The sequence below is a fragment of the Clarias gariepinus genome, chromosome 24, assembly GCF_024256425.1.
Source record: "Clarias gariepinus isolate MV-2021 ecotype Netherlands chromosome 24, CGAR_prim_01v2, whole genome shotgun sequence".
NCBI lineage: Eukaryota > Metazoa > Chordata > Actinopteri > Siluriformes > Clariidae > Clarias > Clarias gariepinus.
In genome coordinates, this window is record NC_071123.1 from 23,770,637 (window position 1) to 23,785,000 (window position 14,364).

At 40.7% G+C, this 14,364-nt stretch overlaps 1 protein-coding gene across 1 annotated transcript in view; it reads right to left on the minus strand.

The window, feature by feature from the left end:
- Positions 1-699: 699 nt before the first annotated feature.
- Positions 700-14,364, minus strand: part of sptbn4a (spectrin, beta, non-erythrocytic 4a) — a 25,180-nt gene continuing 11,515 nt past the window's right edge. Inside the window, exons 4-20 of the mRNA XM_053485694.1 lie at positions 11,766-12,011; positions 11,511-11,600; positions 11,121-11,399; positions 10,888-11,018; positions 8,729-8,933; positions 8,384-8,629; positions 8,099-8,233; positions 7,495-7,739; positions 7,229-7,367; positions 7,051-7,135; positions 6,638-6,825; positions 4,864-5,783; positions 3,448-3,508; positions 3,011-3,264; positions 2,734-2,904; positions 2,572-2,614; positions 700-2,444 (exon numbers count right to left, since the gene is read on the minus strand). Coding sequence (XP_053341669.1) covers positions 2,028-2,444; positions 2,572-2,614; positions 2,734-2,904; positions 3,011-3,264; positions 3,448-3,508; positions 4,864-5,783; positions 6,638-6,825; positions 7,051-7,135; positions 7,229-7,367; positions 7,495-7,739; positions 8,099-8,233; positions 8,384-8,629; positions 8,729-8,933; positions 10,888-11,018; positions 11,121-11,399; positions 11,511-11,600; positions 11,766-12,011 — 3,855 coding nt within the window. The 3' untranslated portion in view covers positions 700-2,027. The remainder of the gene's footprint in view (positions 2,445-2,571; positions 2,615-2,733; positions 2,905-3,010; positions 3,265-3,447; positions 3,509-4,863; positions 5,784-6,637; positions 6,826-7,050; positions 7,136-7,228; positions 7,368-7,494; positions 7,740-8,098; positions 8,234-8,383; positions 8,630-8,728; positions 8,934-10,887; positions 11,019-11,120; positions 11,400-11,510; positions 11,601-11,765; positions 12,012-14,364) is intronic.

Consider the following 14,364-nt stretch of genomic DNA (forward strand, 5'->3'; position numbering starts at 1 on the left):
GTATGTGTGTGCCCTATGATGGACTAGTACCCGGTCCAGAATGTACCCCACCTCTTGCAGTAATTTAATTAAGAAGTAAATTGGGGCAAAATCCAAAATAAATAAATAAAGGTAACGTAATTTATGTGGCTATGTGTTTCCATGATGAGTAAACAACTGAAACATTAATCTCGAGACGCGCCACTGCGTTGAGGTTATTTCGAAGGAAAGGTTACTCACCCTGCCAAAAATTATAATGGCAGTCAACATGGAGGGCATTGCTACCAAGATATTAACCAAAGATTTTCATTTTTATTTAAAAAGTATACCTTCGTTAATTTGTTTGTTTAAATAGAAGAATTTAAAGGAGACAGTAGTTGTTAAGGTCTACAGCCTCAATAGCAGGATTTCAATTCAACTGAGAAACCCCTTCTCTTCATAACATAAGATCAGGTCAAAGATATATATTGTTATTTTGTATTCATATAGTTCTTCTTATAATATCATCTAAACTAGCTCAGGGGTAGCTCAGTGGTTAAGGCATTGGACTACGGTTCGGAAGATCCCAGGTTCAAACCCCTGGGATCTGTTGGGCCCTTGAGCAAGGCCCTTAACCCTTAACTGCTCAAATGTGTAATGAGATAAAAAAAAATGTAAGTCGCTCTGGATAAGAGCGTCTGCCAAATGCCTAAATGTAAATGTAAATGTAAACTAGCAGAACATATGCTTTCTTCCATGTTGTCCATTTTACTTTTTTACTTTCTGCCCTTTATCTGGATTTCACTTGGCGTAATAGACACACAATTGCAAAGAAACTGTTGGGATTTGTTAACTTTTGGTTATTTTGTAGATACACAGATCAGCCGTAACAATAAAACTACCTAGGTTTTGGGTTCCCCTTGTGCGACTGAGTGGGTCTTGCCTCACGGGGCATGGCTTTGCAGGGTCTCTGGGGGTATGCTGTGATGTCTGGCACCAGGACGTTGAGAGCGGATCCTCTGCGGTGGGGCCTCTATGGATTGGACTTTTGTTTGTTGGGCACATCCCATCCCGATGGGATCTGGGGAATTTGGATTCCAGGTCAGCAGCTTTTTGCCTGCTGGGCCCCATGTGCAGCAGGCTGTGGTGCACTTGGGTTCTGGTGCCTTTCTATCACAGCCAGCATTGACTTTGTTTGATGATTTGTGTCAAGTGCTGGCTTTTCTGTGGGATCGGAAAGGATGGGCTGGCCTATGGTCCCCACAGGCATGGGTAAGCCCATGAGTGGCCATGATCCTGTCACCAGTTTGCTGTGTATAGTTGGTAATCAATGTTGTTTAGTACACATGGTGGCTGTGTTAAAGTTATGGCTGATTGATGTACCTTATACCCATGGATTTAGGTGATTTGCTGGTGGTTCACTCTAAATTACTGCATGTCAAACTTTGAAAACTTGTTGCCTACGTTAGTCTCACGTCTCTACTGAACATGATCGATAACTCGTTTATTTTGAAATAAGTGTACAGGAAACTGTTTATATTTCACGGTTTATCTTTAGAAGATCTAAATGAATGTTTCTTGACTATGCGTTGCTACTGAAGCAGGATAACAACATCTGACTAATTAGTGGAAAGTATAACCTGTGTGTGGTACATGTGAGTGTGTTTGCACTTGCATCTGCTCCTTTCAGTTCTAGTCCTGAGTGTATTCACATTTTTCATAGGCATACACACACTTTTCTCCTGCTTTCACTTTCTCTCTCACACACAAACAATGGGGGCGAGTATGAATCCGATATTAAATAGACTACTGCGTACATCATATTGCTTTCGTTAAAACGCTATTCAGATATCTGAGCGATATCATTTTCGTCTTCGTTTACTAATTATAGGACAAGAATAATTCCTACGCTTTTGCAAGACTCTCTCTTTGGACGCTGTGTTTACTGGAAAAACCTCAACAGCGTGTCATCAGGGTGATGGAGAAGTAAAAGCACTCGTTCTTTTCCTCTCCTCCATTCTTGGTAGATCTATGGAAAGATGGATGAATGGATGGACGAGTTGAGCGTATCATTTACTCTTCCCCGAGGTGCTGGAACCCCTGGAACTCCGGTCTCCCCTATCCCGCTCTCTCTCCCTCTCTCTGTCTCCTCTTTCTCCTCTCTCTCCTTTCTCCCCACGCTCTCCTCTTTCTCCCCTATCTCGCGCTCCTCTCTCTTCCTCTCCTCGCTCCCTTCCTCGTCGTTCCATCCTCTTTCTTTCCAATGTGTCCCTCTTTTCCGAACTTTCGGAGCTTTTCTCCCCCTCTCGCTTGTCCGATCGATCAGATCGCTCCGACTTCTCAGATGGCTCCGCCCCTTCGGAGCGCTCCTTGCGTTCGGATTTGTCGGGGTCGGTCGACGAAGTGGTGGGTTTTTCCCACTTGGCGATCTCCTCGATCTCGCTCAGGCTGGCGTTTATGCTGTTCACCCAACGCTTCAAGTCCTCCTGTGCACCCACACACACACACACACACACACACACACAATCAGTAATACAAGTAGCTGTCCTAAAAATTTTTTAATTTCATTTAGGTCTTTATGCTGTAACTGTGATGAAGCATCTTTAATCTTACCTCATCTTTGGCCAGGAAGATGTAATCCCCATCGGTTTCACTCCTGCAGTGGGTAAAAACAGTTTTTTACAGGCAGTGTTTCTTGCTGTAATGCTTTCCATGACCTTCAAAGCTAACCTTGGAGACTTGTAGCACTTGATTTACTGTATGTCCGAAACCTACCTTAGGATGAAGACGTTTTTCTTCTTCTTGTAGCCGTTAGTGGTGTCGAAGGTACACATGGCCAGGTTGAGGAGCGGCTCGTCGTTGTATGGGGTCGTCGTGTTCCTGGCGTCCTTGTAGAAGCCGATCTCGCCTTTGTTGAGCACACAGTACAGGTTCACCCACGACTTGCTGTGAATGGAGACGGACATTATATATGCGAATGTACTTCCTGTGGGTGTCCATTTTACCACCCACAAAGAACGAGCTAATCAATTTGTAAGTACATTAGCAGCACCTGTTGGGGCTCTTTTCCTTGCCTTCCTCTTCGTGTTTGCGGTACAGGAAGCCCTCCTCGTGAACGGTATGTGTAGGTGGCTGCGGTGTGCTTGGCGTGCTCTGAGCCGGTGCTGACCGTGACCGACGCGTCTCCTCGGGTTCTTTAGGACGCGGCCGTCGTCGTGGTTTTGGGCGATCGCGAGCTCGAGGCCGGTCAAGACGAGAGACAGGGGCAGAGAGACTGCTGGGAGGACGATACACCTCTCCCCTCGCCTAAGAGACAGAGAGATTTGGTAGCTGTCTCAAACACCCAAAATGTTTTAGGAACACACCAAAATGTAAAAATAATGGCCACTTCTTTTCTAGAGACTTACCCGCAGAATCAGTGTTAAAGAAAAGAAAGCAGAGTGGATTTAGTTATTCTTGTGTTACGGTAAATAAAGCTTAAGTACTCACATGGCATGCTTCTCTCTCCTGCACCTGTTCCACTATCTCAGCCATAGTGGAGCGTTTTTCCCTACAACAGCAAGAAAGACAGACACAAATACTTAAGTGTAAATTGTTTTTAAATGAACAAACTCAACTAGTTCAATAATACTGGGTGTGAGTCAAAAATAATCCGCACTCTGACCATAGAATTTATTTTCACTAACTACAAAATACAAATACATAATTTTTCTACATAACCATCTTGCATTTTAAATACACTTTGTCTATCTGTCAACAAGCTTTAGTATTCCCTCATTAAAAAAATTTTAGGCTGAGCTGCGAGCCATGAATGCACCACTGTCTTCACTTCTTCATCAGAAGTAAATCTTAGTTCTGCTTTTAGGGAACCAAACAGGTGAAAGTCCAATGGAGTAAGATCAGGATAATAGGGAGGATGCTTTACCACCTCATAACCAAGTTAGAGAGTGTCAACACTGTGGGCATAAGTGTGTGGACGTGCATTATCCTGCAAGATCAAGACGACCTCAGATATCAGTCCTCTGCGTTTAATCTAAATAAAAGTTTAGGCTTCAGCTCTTCACTAAGCGTCTCACTGTAACAAGCACTGTTGATTGTTCAACATTTTTCCTGATAATATTCGAATACTGGACCTTGAGAATCACAGAAAACTGTAAGCATTGATAAATTTTTCCAGCTGATGGTTGACTTTTGATCTTTTTCTTGGTCTGCATTTTGAGGATGTTTCCGTTCCATACTCTGCTGTTTACTCTCAGACTCATAGTGATGAATCCGTGTCTAGTCACCTGTAATTATTCTTTTTTAAGAAACTTTCACCTTCCTTAGAGTATCATTCCAAATTTAGTTTGCAGATATCCAAACACTTCTGTTTATTCTCTTTCGTGAGTTGTTTCGGTACCAGGTACACCCTCAGACCATACACAATTGAATCGCTGCACACTGCCCTTCTTTCCTGCAAATCACAAGCAGGGCATCCATTTTTGCTCGCACTGCAGTGACAAATACAATGATGTAACACATTCGCATCTGCACAGCAGTGACTTGGGAGACAGTAGCCTTAAACGGAAAGTTCTGATAAGACACCCAATGAGATTTTAATATAACCGGAGTGTGGATAATTTTTGACTCATCCTCTTATAAAGGACAAATTCAGTGGCACACATCCCTCCATTTCTTATTACCCACCAATGCAAACAAGAGTCCATGTAACTATCTTCATCTGGTCTTTATTTTGTAAAACATGTAAAAATGTCTCTTAGTCATTTGCTCTTGTTTATTACAAATGTACAGATATAGACTCCCTTAAATCAGCCCATTGCATTCATGCTTATACACAACATTAATTATAAAAATACAATGTAAGAACAGAAGCGCGCAAACATACAGTACACATTCTTGCCTTACCCTGTCTGCTTCTTGTCTGACCCTTCTTTTCCTGACTCCTGGTCACTGGAGTCCTGTTTCTGAATTCTCTGCCTACCACTGCCTTCATGCTCGCTGGACGACTGGCGCTCTAGCCTGCGCCGCTGGTGCCTCTCCTGGCGCACAATCATTGGTAGCTCATTTAAACGTGCCTGGATCTCCTGCTCACTGGAGGTGTGACGCCCGAGCCGGTACTCCCTCTCCCTGCGCAGATGGTCCATTTGCGGGTCTGACCGGCTGCCACGAGGGTCCCTCTGCAGCCGTCCGTGGAGCAGCTCCAGGGATGCCTCAGTGCCCACTGGTACACCCATCGGGACCAAGTGCCCAGCATGGGCCTCTAACAAAGGACCTACAGCCTTGTGCATGTGGTTGATTCTGGGCTGCATGTCAGCTTTGAGCTGCTGCCAGGCAAATGCGGTTTTGGGCTCGGTCATCCCCATGGCACTAAGGGGGTTCAGGCCATTGGCTCCTGTGACACCTTGTTGATTCAGTCCAGTGTAGCTGGAGCTGTCTGAACCCAACATGCCGAGTTGGTTTATGCCAGTGTAACTCGAGCTGTCCACCCCAAAAACACCCTGTTGGTTTAACCCAGTTTGACTGGAGCTGTTTGTGCCCAACATCCCGACTTGTTGGTTAAGCCTGTGGTAGGGGGAGCCGTTCATGACGGGAGCATAGGGATTCAGTGCAGATCCTAGCCTCTGTGCAAAAGCATGTGGGGTATGTGTAAGGTCTGAACCAGATTTGGATTCCAGGAGCATGTCCTGCAGAGGGCTCCTAAAAAGAGACGAGGAAGATGAGGATGAGGAAGAGCTCGGCACGAGGCAGGAAAGAGGAAACATCTGTCTGTTGAGGAGAGATGAGGCGGTGGACTGCTTGCTTTGCTCTTCTTTCAGTTTCTCAACCTGGAAGGGGACAGAGATCATATACATAATTATTCAGCATGAGTGTTCCAAAAGGTTATTTCTTCCACCCCTCTGCTACACCCATTTTATACCAATCCCTGTGTTTCAAAGGAGCCAACTGTCTAATTGATGAAGTGTACTGATGATGTTTCTTCTACTGGCAGTAAGTCAACTCAGCTGCTGTAACCTTGAGCTTAAAACTCCTTAAGCCACCAAGATGCTCAGTAACGTCTGGAAAAAATGTTTTCTCAGTCGGCTCACCTTTATTAATTCAGCATTCAGTAATGTTACTTCTCCAGCAGCCTGTGAATACTTCTTAAACTAAATAAAAGGAAAATGCTGTTTAAATGTATTTGCCCCTTTCCTGACTTCCTGAAGTTTTGCATATTTTTTAAATTTTAAATGATTGAGATCAAATAAATTTAAATATAAACTAAGATAACCTGAGTAAATACAAAATGCATCTTTTATATGATGATTTCATTTATTAGGGAAAAAAGGTAAAAGTAATTGCTTTGCTGCTTCAGCACCTGGACAGCTTGACATAATTAATAGAGCCATGAATTCTGCGCTCTACCAGAAAATCCTGAAGGAGAATGTCCAGCACTTTTTTACAGCACTCTAGATAAATGGATGGATGGATGGATGAGTGGATGAATAAGCCGATGGAGAGATATATAAACAATTTAATGATAAGCCATGAGATGGCTGGTTAATGGTAATGTGCTAGATGAATAAATTAATAGATGAAATAGTGTTTAGAAAGATGAATAGATGGATGGATGGGTAATAAAAAACCCCGATATAAATTAGAAGTAGATGATATGTGTTTTATTGGTTGTTGCCATGCCAACCTGTCGTAAGGAGCTGAAGTGCTCTTTCCAAGTTGTTGCCGCCTTACGGAACGCCTCGTGCCTGCGAATCAGCTGCTCCACCTCGTCAGCCCCGCCCTCTGCCTCACCACCACTGCTAAGTGACTCCTTTGTCGTGTGCCACGTCCCTTCAGCCTTGCTTTTTTGTGCAGACTGTATCCGTTTCTGCACTGTAGACGCAAATGGCATCAAATAATGTTAGACCCCCTTCTCAGGCTGCTGTACTGAAAGTGATATGTTTGATTTCCGTAAGCTCATTTTTAAAGCTTCATTTTGTTTGTGGTATAAATATTAAACTGGATTTATGACAGTGAAAACGAGCTGTTTGGGGCTCCGTGCTGCATTTACCACGCCGGGCTGCAGCAACTAAATGATCATCGTGAGGATTTGCTTACTGCGCTGGAGTTTCTCCCAGTGCTGCTCCCACTTATCGTTCAGATCTTTCTGCTTTGCCATCACATACTCCAACTTCTCCTTCACCTACAAGCATCACAAAGAGACAGAGTGAGCTCAAGGCAGGAACGATGGAGAGACATTAATGGCCCTTGTATTTTGTGACTGTGTGTCCTGTACCTCCTCAGCTGCAGGATTGTGTGCTGCGAGAAGCATCTTGCCCATCTCCACACAGTGCATGAAGTTCTTGCTTTTGCTCTCCATTTTACTTTTCAGGTTTTGGTGCTGGGAAATCATGCACTCCAGGGAAGACATGTCGCTAAGAAACACAAACACACAAACATATGCATACAGCTTATAATAAAAAAGTTGTGGAAAGTTTATAAAATCTCCTAAAAAAAAGTTTGTAAATATGAGTTTGTCTGCAAAAAGGTAATGATTTATACCGTGCGTCCTCAACTGGACCGATTTGTCCCATGATCCCATCTGTCCACATGCTCAGCTCACGAACCATGGCGAAGAATTGGATTTTGTCCGTCACCGTAGTAACCTGTACACGGCTGCCCTCACACGCCACGAGGAGTTCCTTCCATGCGCGCATCACTTCTTGTTCACGGACCAGGATCGTGTCGGCCTTCTCGCCAGCATAGATCGCACGGAGCTGAGATGCGTTCTCTTGCAACTGACGCACCTGTTAATTTAAAGAATTTTTTTTTAATAAAATTACAATATATTTTTATGTGTATACAGTATATACAGTAAATGTACAGTATAAATGCAGTATATACTGTATATATCTCGAGGAAATGTTATTTATATATTTTAATTCAAAAAGTTAAACACATACAATCATATTCTATATTAATTGAATATCAAGTTTTTTATTTCCGACAATTATGCCATCATTTCAAAATATTAGAATATTTAATTTCTAGTTTCATTAAATACAGAGCGTACTGGAGTATGGCAAAGTATATTATAGTGAACTAGAGTGTAGCAGAATGAGTAGGAGTGTATAAGAGTGTGTTTCAGTGTAACAGTGTTTCTTACCTGCGAGACAAGCAGCTGCAGAGAGTGTTCAAAGGAGTGCAGCAGTCTCTGTAGTGTGCCGGGGTTGGCGGTGCTCACCTGGCATGAACGTACCTCCGGTAACTGCCTCATCTTTCCCTCAATTTGCACCAGCACCTAAACATGCACATATACAAATGTAAGGCATTAATCAAAATAGAAAGGTTGTAGTATATCATATGATTTGCAGTAATGTTTCATTATACACAAAAAAATGTGTGTTTTGTGTTGGCGGGGGGGTTGAGCATTAGTGGATCATAAGTCAACCTCCTGGCAGTTAGTGAAGAACTTTTGGAGTTGATGTGAGGCGGCGAGCATCTGTGCTCTGGTCTCCATCAGCTCCTGCAGGTCGGCCCAGGACTCGTTCAGGCCATCCTTCCACTCGGCGATAGTGGCGGCGTCTGAGTGGCCGCAGTCGATCATCTCGTTCACCATCTTGTTCACCGAGTCCATCTGCCTCTGTCCTGCGGTGCTTGTTTCTGCCCGAAATTCAGTGAACCTCTCCTGCAACACCTGCATGCAACCAGGCCAAAAAAAGATCTTGCTCAAGGTCTTTGAGCAATAAACTCAAATATTAGCTTTTTCGAATATTTAGCTTTTTATGTGACTGACTGTAACATGTTCCAGGTCCTGGCCAAGCTCAGTGGAGCTGGCGACAGCCTCTCTCTCTGAGATCCACTTCTCCAGAGACTCCACCTCCTTTTTCAGCTGGTAGAGCCAGTACTGCTGCTCCAGCTTGGTCTTCTTCTGCTCCACCAGGTCCTTCAGGGAGACGTAGAGCCGGTCGATGTGCGCCTGCTGCTTAGTAATCTGCTCGCTGAAAACAGGAAGCCATGGCTAGCTTTAATGTCAAGAGTCATTAACATAACTCATTACAGTAACGCTAGTCGTAATTTGAAGTGTTAATAATGTTACTCATTAATAAAGTTACTCAGTAAGGTTAACTTTAAATTCAGGGGAAAAGGGTTACCTGTTCAGGTCCAAATACTTATCCTCAATACAAGTCCTCATGCGAATGTTTATCTGCTTTAGCTGTCCTGGTGTTCTGAGAGTTCCCAAGTCTTTAAACTGAACTGTTCAAGTGTTTAAAAGTGTTTACCTGTTCAGGTGTTTAAAATAAGAATGTTTACCTTTTTGGGCATTAAAAAAAAATCTTTACCTGTTCGAGTGTTTTGAAGAATCTTTATCTGTTTGGATATTTTTACAAAAAAATAAATGTATTACTGTACTGCACATGCATTTTTAAAAAGTTTATCTTTTTTTTTATTTAATGTATTTATGACCTGTTTTGGTGTTTCTTTAAAGAATGTTTACCAGTTTGCATGTTTAAAAAATAATGTTTATTTCTTCAGGTGTTTTTTGAAAGAATGTTTACCCATTCAGGGGTCGGTTCTTCGTCTGTCGCTAACTCAGTTAGCTGGATTTGATTGTTGTGGATTTGTCCTGATCTTGGATTGTTTCGTTCTTCGATGCGCTTCTCACATTTGCTGTCATGGCAACATATCCGTAAGCTTGAACCTGCTTGGGAGGCTGCGCTCCTGGCGGGTTATGATTGGTTGAAATGGCAAGGTCACATCTGATTGGTTAAAGAGCACGACTGAGGCGGACTGACTCACGTGGGAAAAGAAAAGGATCTTGCATATATAATCGCTATCAAATATTATATCATAAGATAAATTCATAGGTTTATTATTAAATATTATATTACTATTATAATAAACCCTAGGCACGAGACAGCCATCAAGACCATTAATACAAATTCTTGTATAATGTTTATTTTGCGACACATTTATTTTTCAGGGGTTTGTCATGAATATTCAAATAAATAATTATATATAATTAAAAATAAATATTTTCATATTGATAAATTATATAAACGCAACTAATTTAATTATAACAAACAATATAAAAGTATACATGTATTTGAAAAAAATATTTAAAAAAAGGCGCATAACACGTGTTACAAAAAAAAAAGCTGCTCTTTTTCTATTCCGTCAACCAATCGGAGGGCTTGTGATCAGTGTTTCTACTGTCGATGCATATCGCCTTTTAAACCAACGCACGAACGCGCAATAATCCTAGACAACTCAATCCAGCTACACTTATCATTAACAACAGGTGAGCTCGAAGAACCGACTTAGCCAGATCATAATTAGCACAATGATCTCATCTTAGATGTGTCAGTTTATCTCGGATGTGTCAAGCGACGTACGAAGAACGGACCCCAGGTGTTTTTTGAAAGAATGTTTACCTGTTCAGGTGTGTTGTGAAAGAATGTTTACCTGTTCAGGTGTGTTGTGAAAGAATGTTTACCTGTTTGGGTGTGTTGTTAAAGAATGTTTACCTGTTCAGGTGTTTTTTAAAAGAATGTTTACCTGTTTGGGTGTTTTTTTAAAGAATCTTTACCTGTTCGGGTGTTTTTTGAAAGAATCTTTTCCAGTTCGGGTGTTTAAAAAAAAGCATGTTTTCCTGTTTAGGTGGTTTTTTGGGGAGATCTTTACCTGTTACGGTGTTTCTTTAAAGAATGTTTAGCAGTTTGCATGTTTAAAAAATTTGGTTTATCTCTCCAGGTGTTTTTTGAAAGAATGTTTACCTGTTCAGGTGTTTTGAAAGAATGTTTACCTGTTCAGGTGTTTCTTTAAAGAATGTTTACCAGTTTGGGTGTTTAAAAAAAAATAATGTTGACCTGTTCAGGTGTTTTTAAGAATGTTTATCTTTTCAAATGTTTTCTAAGAATGTTTACTCCTTCAGGTACCTAGATAAGTGTTTACCTATCAGGATGTCCCAGCTCCAACAGTCGGCGGCACTGCTGAGACAGGAAACCCACGGTCTCTGCGTAATTCTCCACCTTCTGCTCTAAGGCCAACTGCTCCTTTAGCAGCCTTAGTGTGCTTGCTTCATCCTGCCAAACATATCATATAAGGTGAAAAATCTTTATGTTTTATGTATCATTTCTGTTATGTTTTATACATAAATGCTACTTTGTAGTAGATGTTAAGCTTACATTGCCATCCTCCTCATTGAGAACATGAAGCTTTTGCCCGCTGAGCCAGGACTCTGCCTTTGCTGCCTCAGTGTAGTATTGCTGGGCATGACTTACTGCATCCAGCATCACCGTACGACGCTCTGTCTCCATCTGTAGCACCTCCCAAAGCTGCCTCACGTGCATCGCTCCCTCTCTGACAATCTCCACCTCAGGAGTGCGAAGGGCGGCGACTGCCTCAGCTCTCTCCAGCACCTCCTCGACACGACCCTTTCTGGACTGCATCTCCATCTGCAAGGCCTGTGTGTGAACAAATGCCAGAAAATAAGGAGTGAACTACCACCCTACCATTGTGCTGCACCACCTTTTTATGAAAAAACAATAAAAGAATGTTTTTTATCAAAATCCCACCTCGTGGTTTTTAACCAGCTGCTGTACGCTCTGCATATTGGTGCCGTATTCTGTAGAGGAGGCCAATGGTAATCGCTCCTGAATCCACACCTGCGGATATATCAAAATATCGGACAGAGAGAGATGTTATATATGATCATTTAGAAAGAAGCCAGCCAGTCAGAAAGCAGGTACTGACTAAAAATGCAGAGTTATTAGAAAGGTTGTAACATGATAAAAAGAGAGGATGGACAAAATGAGAAACAAAAGACTCACAATCTCATCTTCCAGATCCTGTGTGACTTGGTGCATTTCTTTGGAGGCCAGAAGAATCCGCCTCCTTTCTTTCAGTGGCTCGATCAGGCGCACAATTCGTGTCTCAGCCACGGCCCCCGAGCCCTGAACCTCAATACCCATTGGCCCGCGACGCAGTACGTTGGATCCATCCACATCACTCTGTCCACTAATGTCGGATTTCAGCTGCATCAAACCAGGATAGAGCTGCATCTGGGTCTCCATTGACTAAGAGAGAGAGAGAGAGAAAGAGAGAGAGAGAAATGTGTCAAGTGAGTGACAAGAAGTTTATGGTTTTAACTACCCCAAGTGTCCATTTATTCTTGGCTAAAACATCATTGTACCTCAGGTGTAAAACTAAAACAGTGAAACCTCACACAACATATGTTGATCTACAAAAATAAATGTAAAGTGTGAAAAATGTGTAAATTGAAACATACTGTAGCATAGAGTGTATAGTATAGCGTAGTATATAGCATATACTGTACCTATTGCACATGGTATTACACAGTATGTTATAGTGTAGCTTCTACAGCATACACCGTAGAGTATGCATAGTAAAGTATAATATTAAGCATACAGTTCCTGGTATTTTATAGTATGCTACACACAGCATACAGTTTATGGTTTGGTTTATTTAATATATTTATTTATTTAATATTTAATATCATACCATAGCACAGCATCAGACAGCAAAGTACTGTATAGTGTAGTGTAGTGTAGTATAGTGTAGTATACTGTAGTATAGTGTAGTATAGTATAGTATACTGTAGTATAGTATAGTATAGCGTGTTATGTCATTCTATGGTGTGGTATACTGTAGTATGACAGTGTATGATATGGTAAGGAATAGTATAGTATAGTATAGTATAGTATGGGATACTATAGTATGGTATATACTTTGTATATAGTATACAGTAGTATAGCGTAGTATATAGCATATACTGTACATATTGCACATGGTATTACACAGTATGTTATAGTGTAGCTTCTACAGCATACATGGTAGAGTATGCATAGTAAAGTTTAATATTAAGCATACAGTACCTGGTATTTTATAGTATGCTACACACAGCATACATTTTATGGTTTGGTTTATTTAATATATTTATTTATTTAATATTTAATATCATACCATAGCACAGCATCAGACAGCAAAGTACTGTATAGTATAGTGTAGTGTAGTATAGTGTAGTGTAGTATACTGTAGTATAGTATAGTATAGCGTGTTATGTCATTCTATGGTGTGGTATACTGTAGTATGACAGTGTATGATATGGTAAGAATAGTATAGTATAGCATGGTATAGTATGGTATACTATAGTATAGTATATACTTTGTATATAGTATACAGTAGTATAGCGTAGTATATAGCATATACTGTACCTATTGCACATGGTATTACACAATATGTTATAGTGTAGCTTCTACAGCATACACCGTAGAATATGCATAGTAAAGTATAATATTAAGCATACAGTACTTGGTATTTTTTATAGGATGCTACACACAGCATACATTTTATGGTTTGGTTTATTTAATATATTTATTTATTTAATATTTAATATCATACCATAGCACAGCATCAGACAGCAAAGTACAGTATAGTATAGTATAGTATAGTATAGTATAGTATAGTATAGTATAGTGTAGTGTAGTGTAGTATACTGTAGTATAGTATACTGTAGTATAGTATACTGTAGTATAGTATAGTATAGTATAGTATAGTATAGTATAGTATAGTATAGTATAGCGTGTTATGTCATTCTATGGTGTGGTATACTGTAGTATGACAGTGTATGATATGGTAAGGAATAGTATAGTATAGTATAGTATAGTATAGTATGGTATGGTATGGTATGGTATGTTAATATATGGTATGGTATGTTATGATGTAGTATGGTATGGTATGGTATGAAATAGTATACTATTGTATGTTATGGTATATTATATTATGGTATCAATTTCCAGCCATTGCCCAATCCCCAGCCACTGGATAGAAGCCTAGCCTGGATAAAATGAGGGAGTTGCGTCAGATATGGCATCCAGCATAAAACCCGTGCCAAGCTTCTATGTGCGGACCCAATGGTCCTCTGATGGTCGGAGCAGCTAAAAGGCCAACAACAATAATATGGTATGGAATGATATGGTATGGTATAGTATGGTATGGTATGGTATGGTATGGTATGGTGAAGTCTGGCATAGTCTACTATGGTATGGTATGGTATGAAATGGTATACTATGGTATGGTATTGGTATTGTATACTGTTATGGTATAGTATGGTATGGTATGGTATGGTATGGAATGGCAAAGTATACTATTCTATGGCGTGGTATGATATGGCGTAGTCTACTATGGTATGGTATGGTATGGTATAGTATACTATTATATGGTATGGTATGGTATAGTATGGTATAGTATACTATTATATGGTATGGTATGGTATGGTATGGTATAGTATACTATTATGGTATGGTATGGTATAGTATACTATTATGGTATGGTATAGTATACTATTATGGTATGGTATGGTATGGCATGGTATGGAATCTCAAAGTATACTATTCTATGGCATGGTAT